At 32.9% G+C, this 17,043-nt stretch overlaps 2 protein-coding genes and 1 non-coding gene across 3 annotated transcripts; 1 reads left to right on the top strand and 2 right to left on the bottom strand.

Moving 5' to 3' along the window:
* Nucleotides 1-5,622: 5,622 nt before the first annotated feature.
* LOC120156981 (ADP-ribosylation factor 1-like) lies at nt 5,623-9,589 on the bottom strand. Its single transcript, XM_039168249.1, has 8 exons — nt 9,176-9,589; nt 9,032-9,070; nt 8,798-8,860; nt 8,101-8,119; nt 7,241-7,352; nt 6,648-6,695; nt 6,031-6,161; nt 5,623-5,877 (listed from the first exon to the last, which is right to left on the bottom strand). Exons 1-8 carry the CDS (start codon nt 9,276-9,278, stop codon nt 5,844-5,846), a joined length of 549 nt encoding a protein of 182 aa, XP_039024180.1. The 5' UTR covers nt 9,279-9,589; the 3' UTR covers nt 5,623-5,843.
* A 2,699-nt stretch (nt 9,590-12,288) lies between these two features.
* TRNAF-GAA lies at nt 12,289-12,361 on the top strand. The gene has a single exon. It is a non-coding gene; the product is annotated as a tRNA-Phe (tRNA).
* A 1,012-nt stretch (nt 12,362-13,373) lies between these two features.
* On the bottom strand, nt 13,374-14,967 carry LOC120156986 (transcription factor MYB36-like). The gene is made up of 3 exons (XM_039168254.1): nt 14,739-14,967; nt 14,429-14,558; nt 13,374-14,198 (listed from the first exon to the last, which is right to left on the bottom strand). Exons 1-3 carry the CDS (start codon nt 14,872-14,874, stop codon nt 13,394-13,396), a joined length of 1,071 nt encoding a protein of 356 aa, XP_039024185.1. The 5' UTR covers nt 14,875-14,967; the 3' UTR covers nt 13,374-13,393.
* Between the last annotated feature and the right edge of the window lie 2,076 nt (nt 14,968-17,043).

The following is a 17,043-nucleotide window of genomic DNA, read 5'->3' as shown; positions in this document are numbered from 1 at the left end:
TCGATAAAGAATCGACAGCCAAAAAAAAAAAATAGACTACGTTCATGCGTCGGTTGTTTTAAAATTCATTTAGGGTTGGGTACGTTGAGCACGCGTGAGGAGATTAGTTGTACGAGGAAAAAGGGAGCTCGAGAAACGCGTAAAAAGGAAAGGGAGGCGGTGCGTTAGAGAAAAAGGCGAGTGATGATGAAATTTGTTCCTTTAAGACTCTCGTAACGTAAAGTAGTTGTTGGCATTGCAACTATCAACTCACTTTTTGTAAAGTCGCGAATCCCAAAAAGCCTCTCTTTTTTTTCTTTTAAATAACCATTGCTTCTATCATTCTATTTCTTTTCTCTATTTCCATTTAACTCTTTATCCAATCCCAAATTTACACATCTATAAATTATTTTTAATTATTATAATTAAAAAAAGAACAGTTTCAAATAAAATTCAAAATCCATCTACGTTTATATATTTAAATAACAAAAGCGTGTCAATCACTTGAAAATAAATAACATTATTAAAAGTGAAAGGATAAAGAAAAGATAATACCGTAAAAAGTAAAAGAATAAAAAAAAGTTAAAAAGGACCTTTTGAGGATTAGTTTACTGTATGATTTTTATATAAAAAAATTGATGTGCATCCGGCCGGTCGAACTTGGATACTCGAACGATAAAAGTAATTTGATTGGTCCCAGTCAAATATTAAAAATATCCAAATCAAATGTTGAATTCCAATAAAATTATTATCACAATCATTCTCTTTGGAATAATGGTTCTACTCGAACGTTAGAAGATCAAAATCCCAAAGATTTAAAGCACATCTATCGGACTCAAGATCGAATTCTTTTGAATAGAGAAGGATATACATATATCACAAAGTTCATATCAAATGAAGATAGACTAACACTTCCAATTGATCCACTCGAATAAGTCTTGGAAAAGAAGAATAGCAGAACAATAGACTTATGATTGCTTTTCGAATGGGATCTTATTCTTATTCGGTCAACATTTCTTCTAGATATATGATCGACTGTCTCTTAGTTTACCAACGGTCTTTGAATCGCATCAATATGATATCGGAAACTCAAGATACGTCCATTTTACTGATGACAACGCATGCAGAAATTCCTATACGAGATTTTATAAATATTACAAATTTTTAATATTTTTATTGATTATTAGTAATATAATTTAATATAGGATGATGCATTAATTATATTTTAGGATTATATTCATTATTTTATTAAGAATTAAGATTGAGTTAAAACATTATTCTTAGTTTATTAAGAATTATGATAGAATCGAAACATTATATTTATTAAATTAGTCATTTTACAACAAGGACTCCTCGCCCTATATAAATGAGGCTTCATTCAACTTTGAAAATGGTAGATTTCTTTGATTAATAATACAACGATAGTTCATTTTTGTAAGTGTTGATTGTCGTGTGCCTTCGAAACTTCTTTTTATTAAGTTCTTTCAAGTTTTTTTGTGAGATATATCTTCACGCTCCGGTTTGCCTTCTCATTACGATTAGGAGGATTGATTAGAGCCGATTATCGAGTTTGTCTAGTCAATTACGACTAAGGGGTTCGTAAGATAACTATCTATCATCATCAGCATCAGCTACCCATTCCTTATCATAAGAAATGCTATAATCTATTAAATATGGATGAAAAATAAAAGAATTAACAAAGTAATTTCGTATATAATTTGTTTTAGGATGGAAATGAAATGAATCCCCAAAAGGAAGCTCTTTTACAAACAAAAATGAAAATGAAAAAAAAAGGTTTTAAGCGATCAAAATCTTTCAAGTTTTTCTCTATTTTCATAAAATAAGAAAGAAAAAGAAGGAATATAAAAAAGGTTGGTATTTATGAAGGATAGACCAGACCCCTCTTTCATAGGAATATCTGTCTTCCTTTTCTCTCTCTTTCTCTGTATTTGATTCATTAAGAACAAAAACATCCAACACAATTTAAGTGAAAATTTTAGAATAAGCTTGAGGGAGAAAAGCAACTCCCCCACTAATGGTACGGGATGTTTAAGGCATGACAATCTTAATATATTGCTAAAAAATACGTTATCATAAATATTAATATTTTCGATAAAATTTTACCGTATATTAAGATTGTCGTATATAAGAACTATCAATATGTGGAAAATTAGGGTTTTGTGGCACTATCTCTTTCGTCCCTTGCAAACAAGCATATTCAACTTTTAGGAAAAAGAATATTGAAGAAAAGGCTTTGTAAGATAGATTGACTGACCCTTTTGGACACATCTATGTGAAAAAGCAAGACATGCCTACGTGAGGCACTTAAACCGTACTATTCGCATTCAAGCTATGATATTTGGGTTTAATCAAGGGATAAAAGGCACCCAACTTTCAGAGGGGTCTACCTTGATTAATTAGTGGATTAATAATATTCCTTTTATAACCAATAATTTGAATATAATAAACTACAAGAGATGATCATAAAAGTTAACGATCAATTGATTATAACGTAACTATTCAAATATCAATAATGAAATTTTATTAAACATCAATAATCTCATGTTTATTTTTGGGTAAACTAAATGTATAGTATCTTAATTATCACTTTTCTTCTATTTTGATCATCCAACTATTTTCATTTTCAAAATCATACTTAACGTCTGATTTTGGTTTCATTTCAGTCACTCATCGTTAAAAATTAAAAGTAATATTGACATGTCATCGTAAGTCAATGCCACATCATCATTAGAAAAATAAAAATGCAACGTCGACAGTTCTGTTAAATTTTTAACGGCGCGTAACCAAAGTAAAATAAATATGTAACATTAGTTATACTTTTAAGAAATAGTTTGATGATCAAAACGAAACGTAAATAATAGTTATAATATTAAACACATAATTTAATCTTATTTTTTTCATGGTATCAAATGGAACCAACGAACTTGATAATGAGTTTTTCTTAGATATATCTAAGATCTCTTTACCCAAGCATAAATGAATGCTCATGGAGATATGCTTTCACAAATGAAATTAATGAGTGGTAACGACCATAATGTTACGATTCATTTTGCAAGGACCTACACAATATTACAAGAAACGCAATGAATACGAACATGAGCATAGCCCACTTTCAACTACAATCATAAATGCAAAATTTGGTTTCATGACTCATCTCAGCGTTCAATAAATTGAAGCAATTGCTTTAGGTGGGTGATTCAATGCCACAGGAATCATTGAGAAAGACGGGGGAGTCATCATTTTCATAATACATATGGTCATTATATTGACTGGTCTTCAGTTTATGGGGTAGTATGAGATCCGTTGTTTAATCGAATATAATTAAGCAAAATTGAATGACGTAGTGGTTGGCATTTCATAATTCGGAGGTCTCTTACGGAAGCTGCTCTCAACCTGGTTGGGGGTAGCCTACTATCTTACCTCCCCTTACCCCATACATATGGAAAAAAGGGACAGCATAGTGGTTGGCATCGTAAATGATATTTTTACCCTTGGGAAAGGCAACCACAAATTTCACTTAAATGACAAAAGGAAGGGACAAAATAAAAGCCAAAAGGCATTAATTGAAACCTTTGCAGCATAAAAGGGAAAAGCTGTGTAACTGAAGACTGTGATGGGTACGAACTAGATACAGCTCCAAAAAGGCTGCCCGCAGCTCAAATCTACAGAGGAATTTAGAGTGAACAGGGGAGGGGAGCAAACTGACCAAAAATCTCAGATTTTGTGTTTGTTTTTATGACATGCCCTCCCGTAAAAGCTGAACTCTAAACCCATATATCGCCCAACCGTGCCGCTTAGCCCAACGACAAATCATGTTGCCTTTTGGTTGTTGCCTCACGAGATTTTAAAATACAATTCGTTAATATAAAGTTTAAAAATTATTGTAATTAAAATTTTCATTAAGAGTACAATTTTTTTAAATTGAACAAAATAAGATTTTAAGTTAAACATGTTACAATCGAAAATATTATCTTAAAAGTATAAATATAATAAATATATATGTCGTTAATAAATAAAGACCTAAACTATAAATATATCAAATTTCTCATCCTCTATATTTTTTTTCCTTGAGAGTTGGAGGGTTTTTTGAATTAAAATTCATTGGATTCACACATGAAATAGAGGTGCATATTGCATTGAAAACATTTAACAGATGAAGACGTGAAATTGCTTTCTATTCGTGGTGGCCGGTGGGTTAAGTAGCCTAACTTTTGGTAACGAGAGCCTTTCCCAATGTCAACCATTTAACCTAATTTATAGCTATTTCATTATTCAACGCCCAACATTTCAAACAAGTAAATAGTTAGTTAAACTTGTACCTACATAATTACTACATTTAATTATCTCATAACTCCAAAAATAATATTCACCTTTCAACTATATTTATTTAGTTCCCCGATTCAATTCTAGAAATGAAGGCATGGTTTTACGTTAGAGGCAAACTTATAAATTTTTAAAAGAAAATAGACTTAAACAATTTTAAGAGCACAGAAACGTATTATTAATAGAAAATACACAGAAAAATCTAAAATATAAGAGAATTTAAAATTTTCATGGGGCGACTGTCTCCACCCACTCCCTTGATCCATCCATGATTAAACTCAAGTCATATTTGACTTAAACAATTCGTGTATAGTTTAAATAATTTAAAAGATATTTTATTTCAATTTAATTTTAATATATAATTATATTTATATTGTTTTATTTTTTTAAACTTAAAAATGAGTTGAAGCATACTCAAGTCAAAATATAACAATTTTCAAGGTAAACTACATATTTAGTCATCAAATTATTTGTGTCGTTCTGTTTGGGTCATTCATTTTTTCTAAATCATGCATAATATTATGTTTTGATTTTATTTTGGTCAATCATTGTTAAAAAACTAACAAAACTACTTACATTATATTTTTTAGGCTTTTCAATGATGACTTGACATTATCTTATGGTAACATGTAATTTTTTAACGGCGGGTGATCAAAATACAACTAAAACGCAACATTATATATGATTTTAAAAGAAAAAAAATTAGATAATCAAAACGGAACACCATAAATAGTCGAGTGACAAGATATGTAGTTTACGCAAACTTTTAAAACTAAATTGGACTTAATTGGACACAGCTATAGACACCTCTAGTTCCAACATTGTGAAGGGATTAGGCTAAAGTTGTTTTCATTGATTTCGTTCAAGAAATCAATATTTGTCAAAGCAATAAATGTTAAAAAAAGAAAGAAGAGAAGGGACTTTCAAATAAATCAGCAGTAATGAAGTCCTCACCAATATGCATGCATGTACATTAATGCATTACCCTCTAAATAACCAAATTAGGCAAAAATTAACGATTACGCGCCTGGTATCCCCTAATGAGTCGAAGCAATGAGTTGGGTCTCATTTCCATCTTGTGTCCCCTAATGGACTTCTCTCATGGTACAAACTTTTGGTCGCTGCTTCTGCTGCTCCTGGTGTTTCATCTCTCTCTCTCTCTCTTGAATGTTACTTTTTATTAAATCAAAGTCATTGTGTTTGCCTCATCGTCTAATTGGATGAAAAAGCCCTGTGACAGTATCAGGACTATTTTTTCCATACAGATGTCGCATAACAGATGATTGATTAACATAGATAAAAAAAGAAATGGCTAAATCTTTAACAAAAATTTTACATGTATACCAAATGTTTACCCCACAAAAAATACTAATAAAACCCAGAAATTTCAGCAGGTCAATCAACACAACTTTTTCCATGGATTAAATTTCTGTCACATCATCACCATAGGCCATAACCGTAGCACGCTCCATTAGTATGGATCGAGTAGCTGCAACGCTTCCGATTCTTCATGCCAAGCATTAGCCGCTTCCAGATTTAAGTGTATTGCTCAACCTACAACGATGACCAATAAATTAAACTCGTTTGGGAGTTAAAGAAGAAGATCAAACTAGAAGCAAGAGAATTGTAAAAAGTTCACAGTTTAATTAGGCTAGTGGATTTCAAAAAGCCTGAATCCTCAGTGACCACAGAAAAATCAAAACTTACCACTCCAAGCCTTCAAATAGCCCTTCCCCTTTTATTGCTGATGTTTTAAAAATAGCCCATTGTCGGCTTTTTATCTTGTGCAACTCCAATGACTCTGTAATTGCAGCATCATCAAGTGCACCTGCAAGATCCTGTATAAACCAACAACGTGACATATATAATTACAAGAAACTTCCATAAATTAAAAGTATCAAAGTGGCTTACAATCTTTGATCATCAGATTAAAATGTTAATCCTCTTTCCTCACCCAAATTTATTAAGGTTGAATTCGGGAGTTTAAATTTGAAATAATGGATTTGGATTGTATATTTAGTACCGATATTTGAGCGACAGGGCACACATACAAAATGATTTTCACTACTAATTTACACATGATATGCCTATTCATCCCCTGAATGTCCAGCAAACAAAATCTAAATTCACTCTCAAGTTTATGCTCCCAAAGAAGCATAAGAAACTGCATACTATTCCCTTTCGGGATAAGGGCCTCTAATTCCTCGCCCTTCCGCTCAATGTCAATTGTCAAACATAAGAAAAAAACACCCCACCCCACCCCCCACCCCCCCAAAAAAAAGAGGTTCTGCGCCAGTCCAACAAGAAAAAGGAATAGCCCCAACCTGCTTATTTGCAAAAATCAGAATTGCTGCTCCTCTTAGTTCCTCCTCCTGTAAAAGATTCAGACTTGAAACTAGTCCAGAAGTGGCATTATAAAATATATAAAACAAGCATTGACAAACAAACAAGGAGATTGCAAACACCAAGCATCAGTTGATAGTTACAGTCATATAAACAAGTCATCTTAAAAGCTTTGGTTTATTTATTTTTCACGGGAAACTACAAACTGAAGAAGTCTTTTGAATTTGCATTCAAATAAATAAATAATATAAAAGGAAAGATAATACATCAAAACTATAACAACCTGATATGCAATTGAAAATTTGTAGGGAAATAACATTCTAGGGAGCAGAAGGAATGTTTTCACCTATCCTTCTTTCTTCCTGTCAAACTTCTAAACTACAAAAATTACTACAGTGGGTCCATGATATAAACGTTACAGCCTGTAAATGATCTATACATCATCTTCACAGCAAGGAACATTTATAAGATATACCTTAACAAGATACTCCACCATAATGAGGATTTAGGATGTTTTAAAGAGGAAACTACTAAAATACTGTAAATATGAAGAAATGCATATTGATGGGTTTACCTCCAAGATTGCATGAAATTCTTCTTTAGCTATCACCAGCCTATCTGTGTCACTTGAATCAACAACATAGATTATAGCCTGGGTATTTGGAAAGTAGCATCTCCAATATGGTCTGTAGAGCAAAATGAAATAAGAAATTAGTGGTTTGCTCTAAAGGTAAAGAAAAATACTTATGCAAACATGGAAATGCTAGTAAACAATAATTACAAAATCTAGGTTCAAATTGCATGGTATATGCAGATTTGATATTCTCTCTCTCTGTAAAGCACAGAGTGACCAAGATAACTTGGTATAATTTGTGGCTTTTTAAAGATGTTTGCTTTTGGCAATAATGCAAAAATAAATCCCATTGTCTATCCAATCACAAATTACATAGGATGAGTGTACAAGTTTGTACCTATCAAACAATCTAATATGAATAACTCGCTATTCACTCGGGTTATCGGCCATAACAATTATGTAGGAGAGATGGCCGAGTGGTTCAAGGCGTAGCATTGGAACTGCTATGTAGACTTTGTGCATAATAAAGAATCAATTTAAAGAAGTAGTTGTAAAATTTTCAAGGATAGTTCATAGTCTTTCAAGGGATATATTCCTCAACTACATGAACTGAATGAAGACATACACCTTATCTTTCTCAAATTAAAAGAACTCAAAGGGTATCATACAAGTTTGAGAGCAAAAACTATTTAATTAAATTTTTATGCAGCCAATGCCCAACTGTAGACTCACAAAGACAACTTTGCATAGAGCTTCCGCAAACCAAACACCTTAGAGGAGAATTGCCAGAAGAAAATAAATAAATAAATAGTGGATGAACTTAAAACCAAAGAAAAATGATGCATGTTTAGGGAAGTTACCTGATACTTGTCTGTCCGCCTGCATCAATAAATGGTAAAGATGTCATAGAGACAAGAATTTGACAGCACTTATGCTAAAATAAAAAAGCCTTAATAATAAAAGAAAGCAAAACTGCAACACAAGGTATACTAAATTTGCAGAAATAGCTTTGAATAACAGCACCTACAGCAAGAAAAGAAAAACCTATTCTGTATAAGTTTGCAGAAATAGCTTTCGGATTGGCAGCTAGATGCACAATGTCCCATATAAGTCAAAAGTTTATTTCATCCTGTTTTGAAAAAGTAAAGCTCTGACGATAAAGAGTGATCAGTTTTATATTTGCTTAAAGCTTTTACTTCCTATAATGAATTTACAGATGAGATACTAAGAACAAATATATAAAGATAGGGAAACGAGGCAGAAGAATCATGTAACTTGAGAATTGAAAGCTACTCTATTCAGTTGAGATTTACGATAACAGAAGTCACAATTATCATCAATCAAGCCTTGGATATAAGAAAGCAAGGAGGCTTAAATTATGAGAATACTACCTGTTTGACAAATCTATAAGACTAAAAACTGAGGTGTTATCTAATATGATTTTACTAGATATATGTTGTGAATTTCTCCATCTCTTTACCTTTAAGCAATCAACATTATTAAGAAAATTCACCCTTCATGTTAAAGATCTAGATCAAGAAGCAGTGGTCGGCATACCTAAATCCCAAACTTGAAATTTGATGTTATTGTACTGTACTGTTTCGACATTAAAACCGATCGCTGCACCATGAACAACAAAGCAAATGAAATAGCAATTCGTAAATATAAAAGAGACTCTTTGATCTGCTTAATTGCAAGTACTAACTTCTCCGTAACACATGAGTTGCTCAATAAAGCCATTTTAAACAAACAAAAGAGGAAAATTTTGAAATTTTGAAAAAAAATACTAACTTGGAATAGTCGATACAACTTCACCCATCTGGAGTCGATCTGCAACCAAAATCATGAAATTATAAAATTTCAAAAATGGCAATTGCTCATTTCATAAACCCCGATATAAATCACTAAAAACATAAAAAGGAAGAGAAATAATACAGAGAATGGTGGTTTTGCCGGCATTGTCAAGGCCAAGGACAAGGATCCGAGCCTCCCTGTTACCAAACAGAGAAGAGAACATTTTTGTAAACAGTATACCCATATCATTAAATATAGAAAATCTGGTCTCTCAGAGCATAAATCTGTGATCCGATCTGCAAAGCAGCACCCCTTCTTTATTTTCTCCCTGTACAAAAGGAGAGGGCCTGCTTGCAAGAGGAGTTGAGATCCCGAGAGGGTGAAATTGAGATTTCGAGAAATAGAGGGGGTAATTGCGAAGAATGTAAACTTCTTTTTTATCCCTTTTTTGGCGCTTTCCGATGTCTTCCTGGGAATCGAATCGAAAAGTGGACAAAATGAGGAGGGAAGCAACAAAGAAGAAGGAATGGGATGGAATTCTGTGCAGTATGGAACAGCTACAGAAAATACGTGATTGGGACACGTATTCCTTTTAGGAAAAGTCTTTGGATTTTGTAAGATGCTTGGCGCGGTTACATCTAGACTGCAGTCCTTGAATTGTGGAGGGGTATATGACGGCTAGAGTTGGCTGATTAATAAAGCTTTTATTCTTTTCTTATTCACATCTTTCATACTAGAAAAAATTAAATAAATATATTTAATCATATTTATGTATGAAATAAATAATTTTTTAATAATACGAGATGATTAAATAAAAATAAAAATTTAAAATTACTAATAATAATATATTATTATTATTATATATGTGATTACATTGAATATGTGTTTTATCATTAAATACAAGATTAAAACTTTTACAAATGTCACATTTTATTAATCACAAATGTTAATTAAAATTTCTTATTAACACTCGATGTAGGCAAATAGTTTCTTTCAACCAATGGGAATTTTAAATAAATTAAAAATATTAAACTATTAGTTAAAGATTTTGATATTTCTTATTACTTTTAACAACAATAATAATTGTTTATTTTTGTTTTAAAATATATACCAGTATTTCATCTATCTTTGTTTTTTGCCGACTGAAGAAAAACATATAATTATGAACGGAGTAATCACATGAACGACGATGAAATTAAATTGAAACTTTGAAGGAAGTCAAATATAAATAATAGGGTAAACTATATGTTTAGTATTATAACTATCATTTTTGTTCCATTTTGGTTAACCCAACCAATTTTTTGTTTTAAAATCATATCTAACGTTACGTTTTGGTTTCATTTTGGTCGCCCGTTATTAAAAAAATACCAGTGCTATTGATCTGTCCCCATAAGATAATATTACGTCATCATTGATTTTTTCTTCATGAAAATACCACGTTAGAAGTTTTGTTAACTCTTTAACAATAGGATATCAAAATGTATCGTTATGCATTATTTTAAAAATATATATTAGTTAAGTGAACAAGATAAAATAAAAGTGATAATTAGGACATTAAATGTGTAGTTTACCCTAAATAAAAATAAGATGGGAATTAAAAAATAGTGGAGGGATAAGACTAAAAATGGCTGTCCCTTTTTCTATATGTATGGGGTAAGGGGGAGGTAAGATAGTAGGCTACCCCTAATACCAGGTTGAGAGCAGCTTCCGTGAGAGACCTCCGAATTATGAAATGCCCTCCGTGAGACTCGATTCCACGACCTCAAGATTAAGAACCTTGTGCTCTACCAACTGAGATGGATGATACAAAAAATTTGATGGGACAAAACCCTCCCAACCTGCAAGTAATTCCAGTGGACATGAATTTTGTGAGTTGGCATATATAATTTATACATAATTTTCAAAATATCAGATAAAATCATATGAATTGCGAACGTAAACTTTAGACATTGTTATTTTTGCAGTGAAATAATACTACAGTGCCTGAACCCGTGAACCATTGAGTCTGACATTGTTGCACCAACTTCAATTGTCACGAAGTTTGTAATTATTCCTGAAAATTTTCCATATTAATTCAGTTTAAATGGCACGCGTTTAAAACTGAAATTCATGTATGTCCAAAAAAAAAAAACTGAAATTCCTGTCTATCATCTAAAAAATATAAACCCCAAGTGTTTCTAAAATAATTAAATTTGAGTATAAACTGTTATGGATATAGATATATTGCCAAGTACTGCAGTTAGGGTTGTTGTGCTCCACTAGTATAAGCGTTGGGTTTTGATGTTCAGTGCAGGTTGTTAGGAGTTTATTAGAAACCTCCACAGCACGTCATTCCTCCTCTCTCTTGTATAAGTACATGGTCCTCTCTTGAGGATGTTACATGTTTTATCAATGAGACAACTGAGAGTGCTGCATCTTTTTCATCACAATTCTATCATGAACCGACCAACAGAGAAAATCAATGGCATCACATGTTCCATTATGCCCAGTGTGTAGTACAAGGTGGTCTTATTGTTCCACTCTACCTCGTAAATATAATCCCCGAGCTGCTGCTGCGTCCAATAGAAATTACGGCCTCTCCTGCATGCTAGTCAGAAACGCAACTAGCATCCTTTGCCCACAAACATGTTTGTAACGACGGAAGCCTTTAAAGAGAAACCATGCAGTTGTTTGCACAAAGAAGCAGCACATATTTCAACAGAGGCGCAAAGAATACTTGAAACGTTGAATTCACTAAACGAGCTTACATTCGTTAGCATAAGCTTGAAAACACTCAATGCTTCATGGGCTTCCCTGTTTTGGGCGTATGAAACAATCAAGGTAATCCAAGAAGCCAAACTTCGTCTTGGCATTCCATCGAACACTCTGCGGGCGCGTGGACAGAAGAACAGATTTGGAATACATATCAATGAGAATGTTGGATGTTGTAGTGTCTTCTTGCAACCCGAAACGGGTTCCCGTGCATGATATGCTTTCCCAGGGACGGCTGCTTTGTTTCTTGCGCATAGGTGTAAAACGGCATGCAAATATGAAACCCACGAATTATTACACATTGTTCTCCTCCATGAAAGGTCCTCTGTAGTCGGTGTCTCAAGCTGAAAGGTAGCAGCAACTCCTAATGTAGAAAAATTCTTACAGTGGAGATCATAAGTACAACTGAGATTCCCGCTGTACGTATACAAGGTATTCGTCTTTCAATAGTCTCTCCCATTAGTTTTGTTCAATAAAACTACTTTCCATGAACTTAGCATCTAGCGGGGATAGCTCAGTTGGGAGAGCGTCAGACTGAAGATCTGAAGGTCGCGTGTTCGATCCACGCTCACCGCAGAGCATTTTTTATTTTACGCTAGTTTTACCCCTGGGACTGGGTCAACTCAAATATATTTTAATTTGGTGGTTAAAGGCCCACTGTGACTGGATCATCTCATTGAAGGTCCAAACAAATAATAAAAGAAAGTCTCTCAAATGCACACAAAGATGTACATTATACAAATAATGTATAAGTTATAAATTAAATATTTATATCATGTATAATAATTTTTAATGGAAAAGGAGATTTTGTATGATATGCACGTAAATAAGGAGATTTTGGAATTTTAAGAAATATTATAAAATTGATGGATTAACAAGGTAAAAAAAATTTGGGTAGACTGTTAATTAGGGGGAGATAACAAGTTGTTTGTTTTCTTCTTTGTGAATAGTAATGGATGGAGATGAGCACTTCAACTAGTCTTTCTACTATATGGTTTACCGACCAAAAAGTAAATAAACATTTTTTTTAACTTCCTTTTTAGCGTAAATTTCCAATTGCCAAATAGCTACAACGTAGCCCATAGTTGGTTCATGTATATTCCAAAGGCAACTCAAAATCTCCTTGCTTATTATATAATTCAAAGTTGAAACTTTGACAGACGTTGCAGCACAAACCACCATACTTGTAAAGCTTATTTTATAAGAAAAGTACCATGCATATGCATAACAAGTAACTTGTTTAGGTCCCTCAGCCAATGTATGTACAATGTATGATTGCGCCTCTCATGTGTAGTTTGTTACATGCATCTATTTCTCATGCAATAAATTGTCGGTTGAATTTTAATTCAAACAATGTAAAAGCTTTGATTTGAGTGAGTAATCTCTTTAAATATGAAGTTTAAGGTTGAAAGAACTAACAAGATTTCTGTTTGATACTATTTGAAGCAGTAGAAGAAAGGTAAAGCTGAGAATGAAATTTAACGTGATTATTAGCACGATTTACATTGAATCTTTTGCATTAAACCCAACAGTTTTCTCAATCTTTATCTCCATCACAAATAAGATTAAACATCAAACCCTTATTTTATATCATTGTCTCTAACCTAGCTACATAGGGTAACCTAATTCATAATCCTGAAACACCCCATCGGATTGAAGAACAGAAGTTGAATCCAATGAGTTGGAAGATGCTGATTTTGCATCGAACTCAGTCGGGCACCAAATCAAGCTGTCTTTTGCACCATTCATCTCCTTGAAACAATCCAGATCAGCCATTTGGGCATAACCGGCCGTTTTATCGTTGATAAACTCGTCCACCTGCCCATGGAAGTTCGAAACTGGTTGAGCATCGCCATCATTTCCAGTTCCAAAGAGAACTGAGCCATCTGATGGAGATATTCCATCCAAAGAATTATCCATTAATGCTTCAAGTCCCTTGGCTTTGAAATTTTCAGGATAATCTTGCTGTGCAGGTTGGTCATAGAGATCATCGACACTTTGTTCATTTCCAGGTTGAGGGTTTGGCAAGAGAGATTGCATAAGAAGGTTAGGGTTTCCAGTGGAGGCTGCCTGCATGCTTTGGATCACCTTGTCCTGCAAGGGTTGAATATTCGTAGGCCATAAAGCCGGATTGTTATAGAAAGAGAAAGGATTCTGAAGACTTTGAAGTTGCATATGAAGCTGGAGTCGTTCCAAGGCTGAGTTGCTCAAACCCCGACAGAATTGATTATCATCCGAGGCTAAACCAGTGGACTGATGATCATTAAGGTCTTGATTTGAGGACGACAACCTATTGATGTTGTTGTTATATTGCTTGCGCCTCCCAAGTAGTTTCTTCTTTAATTTGGTGTTCCAGTAGTTTTTGATGTCATTATCAGTTCTCCCAGGCAGCTGTGCTGCTATTATGGACCACCTAAAAATGGTAGATCCAACTCAGTCAAGATTATCCTCAACAAGGAAAAGACGAAGCATGGAAGAGCAAGGAGAGAATATCAGAAACCCTAAAAGATCTGAGACTGACTGTAAAAGATGCAGCTTTTGCATATAATTTTTTGTGAAGGGCAACTAATCTATGGAGGACAAAGAATAAGAAGACAATGAAAGCCTAAAAGTTGGAGAGAAAAAGAAAGAGGGATTGTTTACCTGCTTCCAATACTTATATAGAGACTGCAGATGATGTTGTCTTCTTCTTTAGAGAATCCACCATGCTTGATGTTTGGCCTCAAATAATTCAGCCATCTCAGCCTGCAACTCTTCCCACATCTCTTAAGGCCTATGAAATATATTACCCAACAGAAACACAAGGTCAAGTTAAATCAAAATCTCATAACAACATGCAAATAAGCTCCCACCATACATACATACATATATATATATATATATATATATATATATATATATATATATATCATTAATCAAAAGAAAGTTTTATGTTAGGGTTACAAGTATATACCAATTTTCTGAGGAAGTGCAATCCAATTGCCTCCAGTACCATACTGTTGGATATAAGCCTTGAGCTTAGCATCTTCTTCTGGTGACCATGGTCCTTTTTTCACGTTGGCTTTGTCACAGCAAGGAGCTCGACCCATGTCGTCAGAATTCTTTCTTCAAAGCAAAGGAAAAAGATGGTTAGAAATGGGGGAAAGGAAAGAGCAAGATTTATAGGTAATATATAGTGAGTGACGTGAGTCATTTTGTTCCCCATAAAAATGATTAAGTATTTTTCAAGACCTAACGATTACAAGTTGGCTAGGTAGGGTTGCTGTGTAAATGAATTGAAAATTGTAAAGGACGGCAATACTTTATCTATAATAAAGAAGAAAATGGCCAAAGGTATTGAGTATTCAAAACCTTTTTAATTAGAAGTAGTACCACTCATTGACCTTGTTTTCCTTTCTATAATATTTTCCCTTTGAACTTAGGTCTCTAAATAAAAATTTCTTAATCGTATATTCAAAATTATGAATAGTAAACACAATAATTTCTCTAATAATATTATCTTTATCGTGATAATTATGAATATGACAGTTGATTTTTGACACAAGTAATTATGGTCAATGTGTTTGTCATAGTTATAAAAATAACATTTGATTGATTTAATTACGATAAATTTGATAATAATGATTATACAAATAGAGTCAACATAAAAAGGAAGAAGAAGGAAAGCATGCTTGTGCTTGTCTTTTCTCTTAACCTTAGAATCTATACATTGACATATAAACACTTGCATTTCATCATCAATAAGACCAAAGCTTAAGACTCCTTGAGTGAGAGCTGGTAAAGGGTGGGGATCAGTCCTTTGATAACAAGATAAGCTTAGTTACTTGTTGTGCGTATATTAATAAGGTGGAATTATTGATGCTAATTGCAAACTAATTTGACTGCTTTAGTGAAAATGTTTATCTTATATCAAAACTGGTTAAATTAACTTCAAGGTGGATCTTTTTCTCATCCAAGTACAAGAGATATATGTGTAAACCAACTAGTCCCAATGGAATTTCAGTTTAAACCAACCAGTAACACAAAGACAGCAGTGCATTCTTTATACTTACTATCAGGACTTTGGGGTCTGCAATCTGTGTGCAAAAAAAAGGAGGGTTAACTAGCTAATCCTAACGTTTGTAGTGGACGGATGTAAAATTTTATATTAACGGTGAATATATAAAATTTTCAGGGGACAAATATAAATTATTAATAAAAAATATAAAAAAAATAATAAATATATGAATTATATGAGAATTCAAAATTTTAAGAGAGCTCGATCATCCATGCTTATAGCCAACTGTTGCTTGATATGTTGGAAAAAGGTGTTCCAGTGTACTTCTAACTCATGCAGAATTGTTTTTTTTAGGAACATGCAGAGTAAATTAGTTCAGTTGCTCCATTTCCGTAGAATAATAAGTTTAGGGTCCATATACCCATAGAAAGGACTAACGTGAAGTTAATGTACTTACTTAGGCATTCTTCTTCTAGGGATTGGGTCTTCTAGTTTGCCTTTTTGACCACTTCTTCTAGCTCCAAGCTCTATCACCTAGATATTTTAGCATATTAACTGTCAGTCGATATTATTTGGTTTAGACTCTCTGCTTGTAATTTTTTAAATCAATCCATTTAGCTTTTGCATACGCATTAGGGTGAACATTAGGCATGATAGTAAGGACAATAACCTAGTTCAAACACAAGTATTACTTGATGAATATTTATTCATCTCTAAAACCGCCACCTGTCAGTTTCATCCAAGAGATGATTGGATTTAATTGCCAAGCTATTACGTGTTAATACTTTATAATGATTTATAATGCTATGTAAATGAAACAGTGATGATAAAGTTCAAAATACTAATACATTCTAATGACTTGTGCCTTTCAACAATCAAGTGTAACGACTTTTACACACACAAAAAGTGATCAAAACATATATAGTTTATTCCTTTTATTAATACTTACTTTTAAATTTTAAATTTCATATTATAAAACAAATAATAATTATTTAACTTTTAATATATATATATATATATACTATAAAATTAATAATTGGAGAATGCCATATCAATCAACCATGAACTTCTAATAGTTAATGGACTTGAAACATTAAATTTTAAGAAAAAGATATGTTATAATCTAGCTATACTCCCTCACTTCGAAGTCATCATGCTCTAAAGTCATTTTGTGAAATTCAATAGATCCACATAATAAATCATAAAGTAAATTATTAGATTAGTAATAATTTAAACCCAAATCTCAGTTACCTATATCCAA

The sequence above is a fragment of the Hibiscus syriacus genome, unplaced genomic scaffold, assembly GCF_006381635.1.
Source record: "Hibiscus syriacus cultivar Baekdansim isolate YM2019G1 unplaced genomic scaffold, ASM638163v2 tig00111238_pilon, whole genome shotgun sequence".
Classification (NCBI taxonomy): Eukaryota; Viridiplantae; Streptophyta; class Magnoliopsida; order Malvales; family Malvaceae; genus Hibiscus; species Hibiscus syriacus.
The sequence above is the reverse complement of the archived record's forward strand: the minus strand, read 5'-3'. Positions and strand labels throughout refer to the sequence as shown.

What these genes read in the sequence shown, in the direction of transcription:
- LOC120156981 (XM_039168249.1), bottom strand. Translation starts at nt 9,278, where the DNA reads ATGGGTATACTGTTTACAAAAATGTTCTCTTCTCTGTTTGGTAACAGG. An exon ending in CGGCAAAACCACCATTCTCT is followed by an intron (nt 9,071 to 9,175) that starts GTATTATTTCTC and finishes TTTTGGTTGCAG; the next exon opens with ATCGACTCCAGATGGGTGAA. An exon ending in CTATTTGAAGGCTTGGAGTG is followed by an intron (nt 5,878 to 6,030) that starts GTAAGTTTTGAT and finishes TCATCGTTGTAG; the next exon opens with GTTGAGCAATACACTTAAAT.
- LOC120156986 (XM_039168254.1), bottom strand. Translation starts at nt 14,874, where the DNA reads ATGGGTCGAGCTCCTTGCTGTGACAAAGCCAACGTGAAAAAAGGACCA. An exon ending in TGCACTTCCTCAGAAAATTG is followed by an intron (nt 14,559 to 14,738) that starts GTATATACTTGT and finishes TATATTTCATAG; the next exon opens with GCCTTAAGAGATGTGGGAAG. An exon ending in TATATAAGTATTGGAAGCAG is followed by an intron (nt 14,199 to 14,428) that starts GTAAACAATCCC and finishes TACCATTTTTAG; the next exon opens with GTGGTCCATAATAGCAGCAC.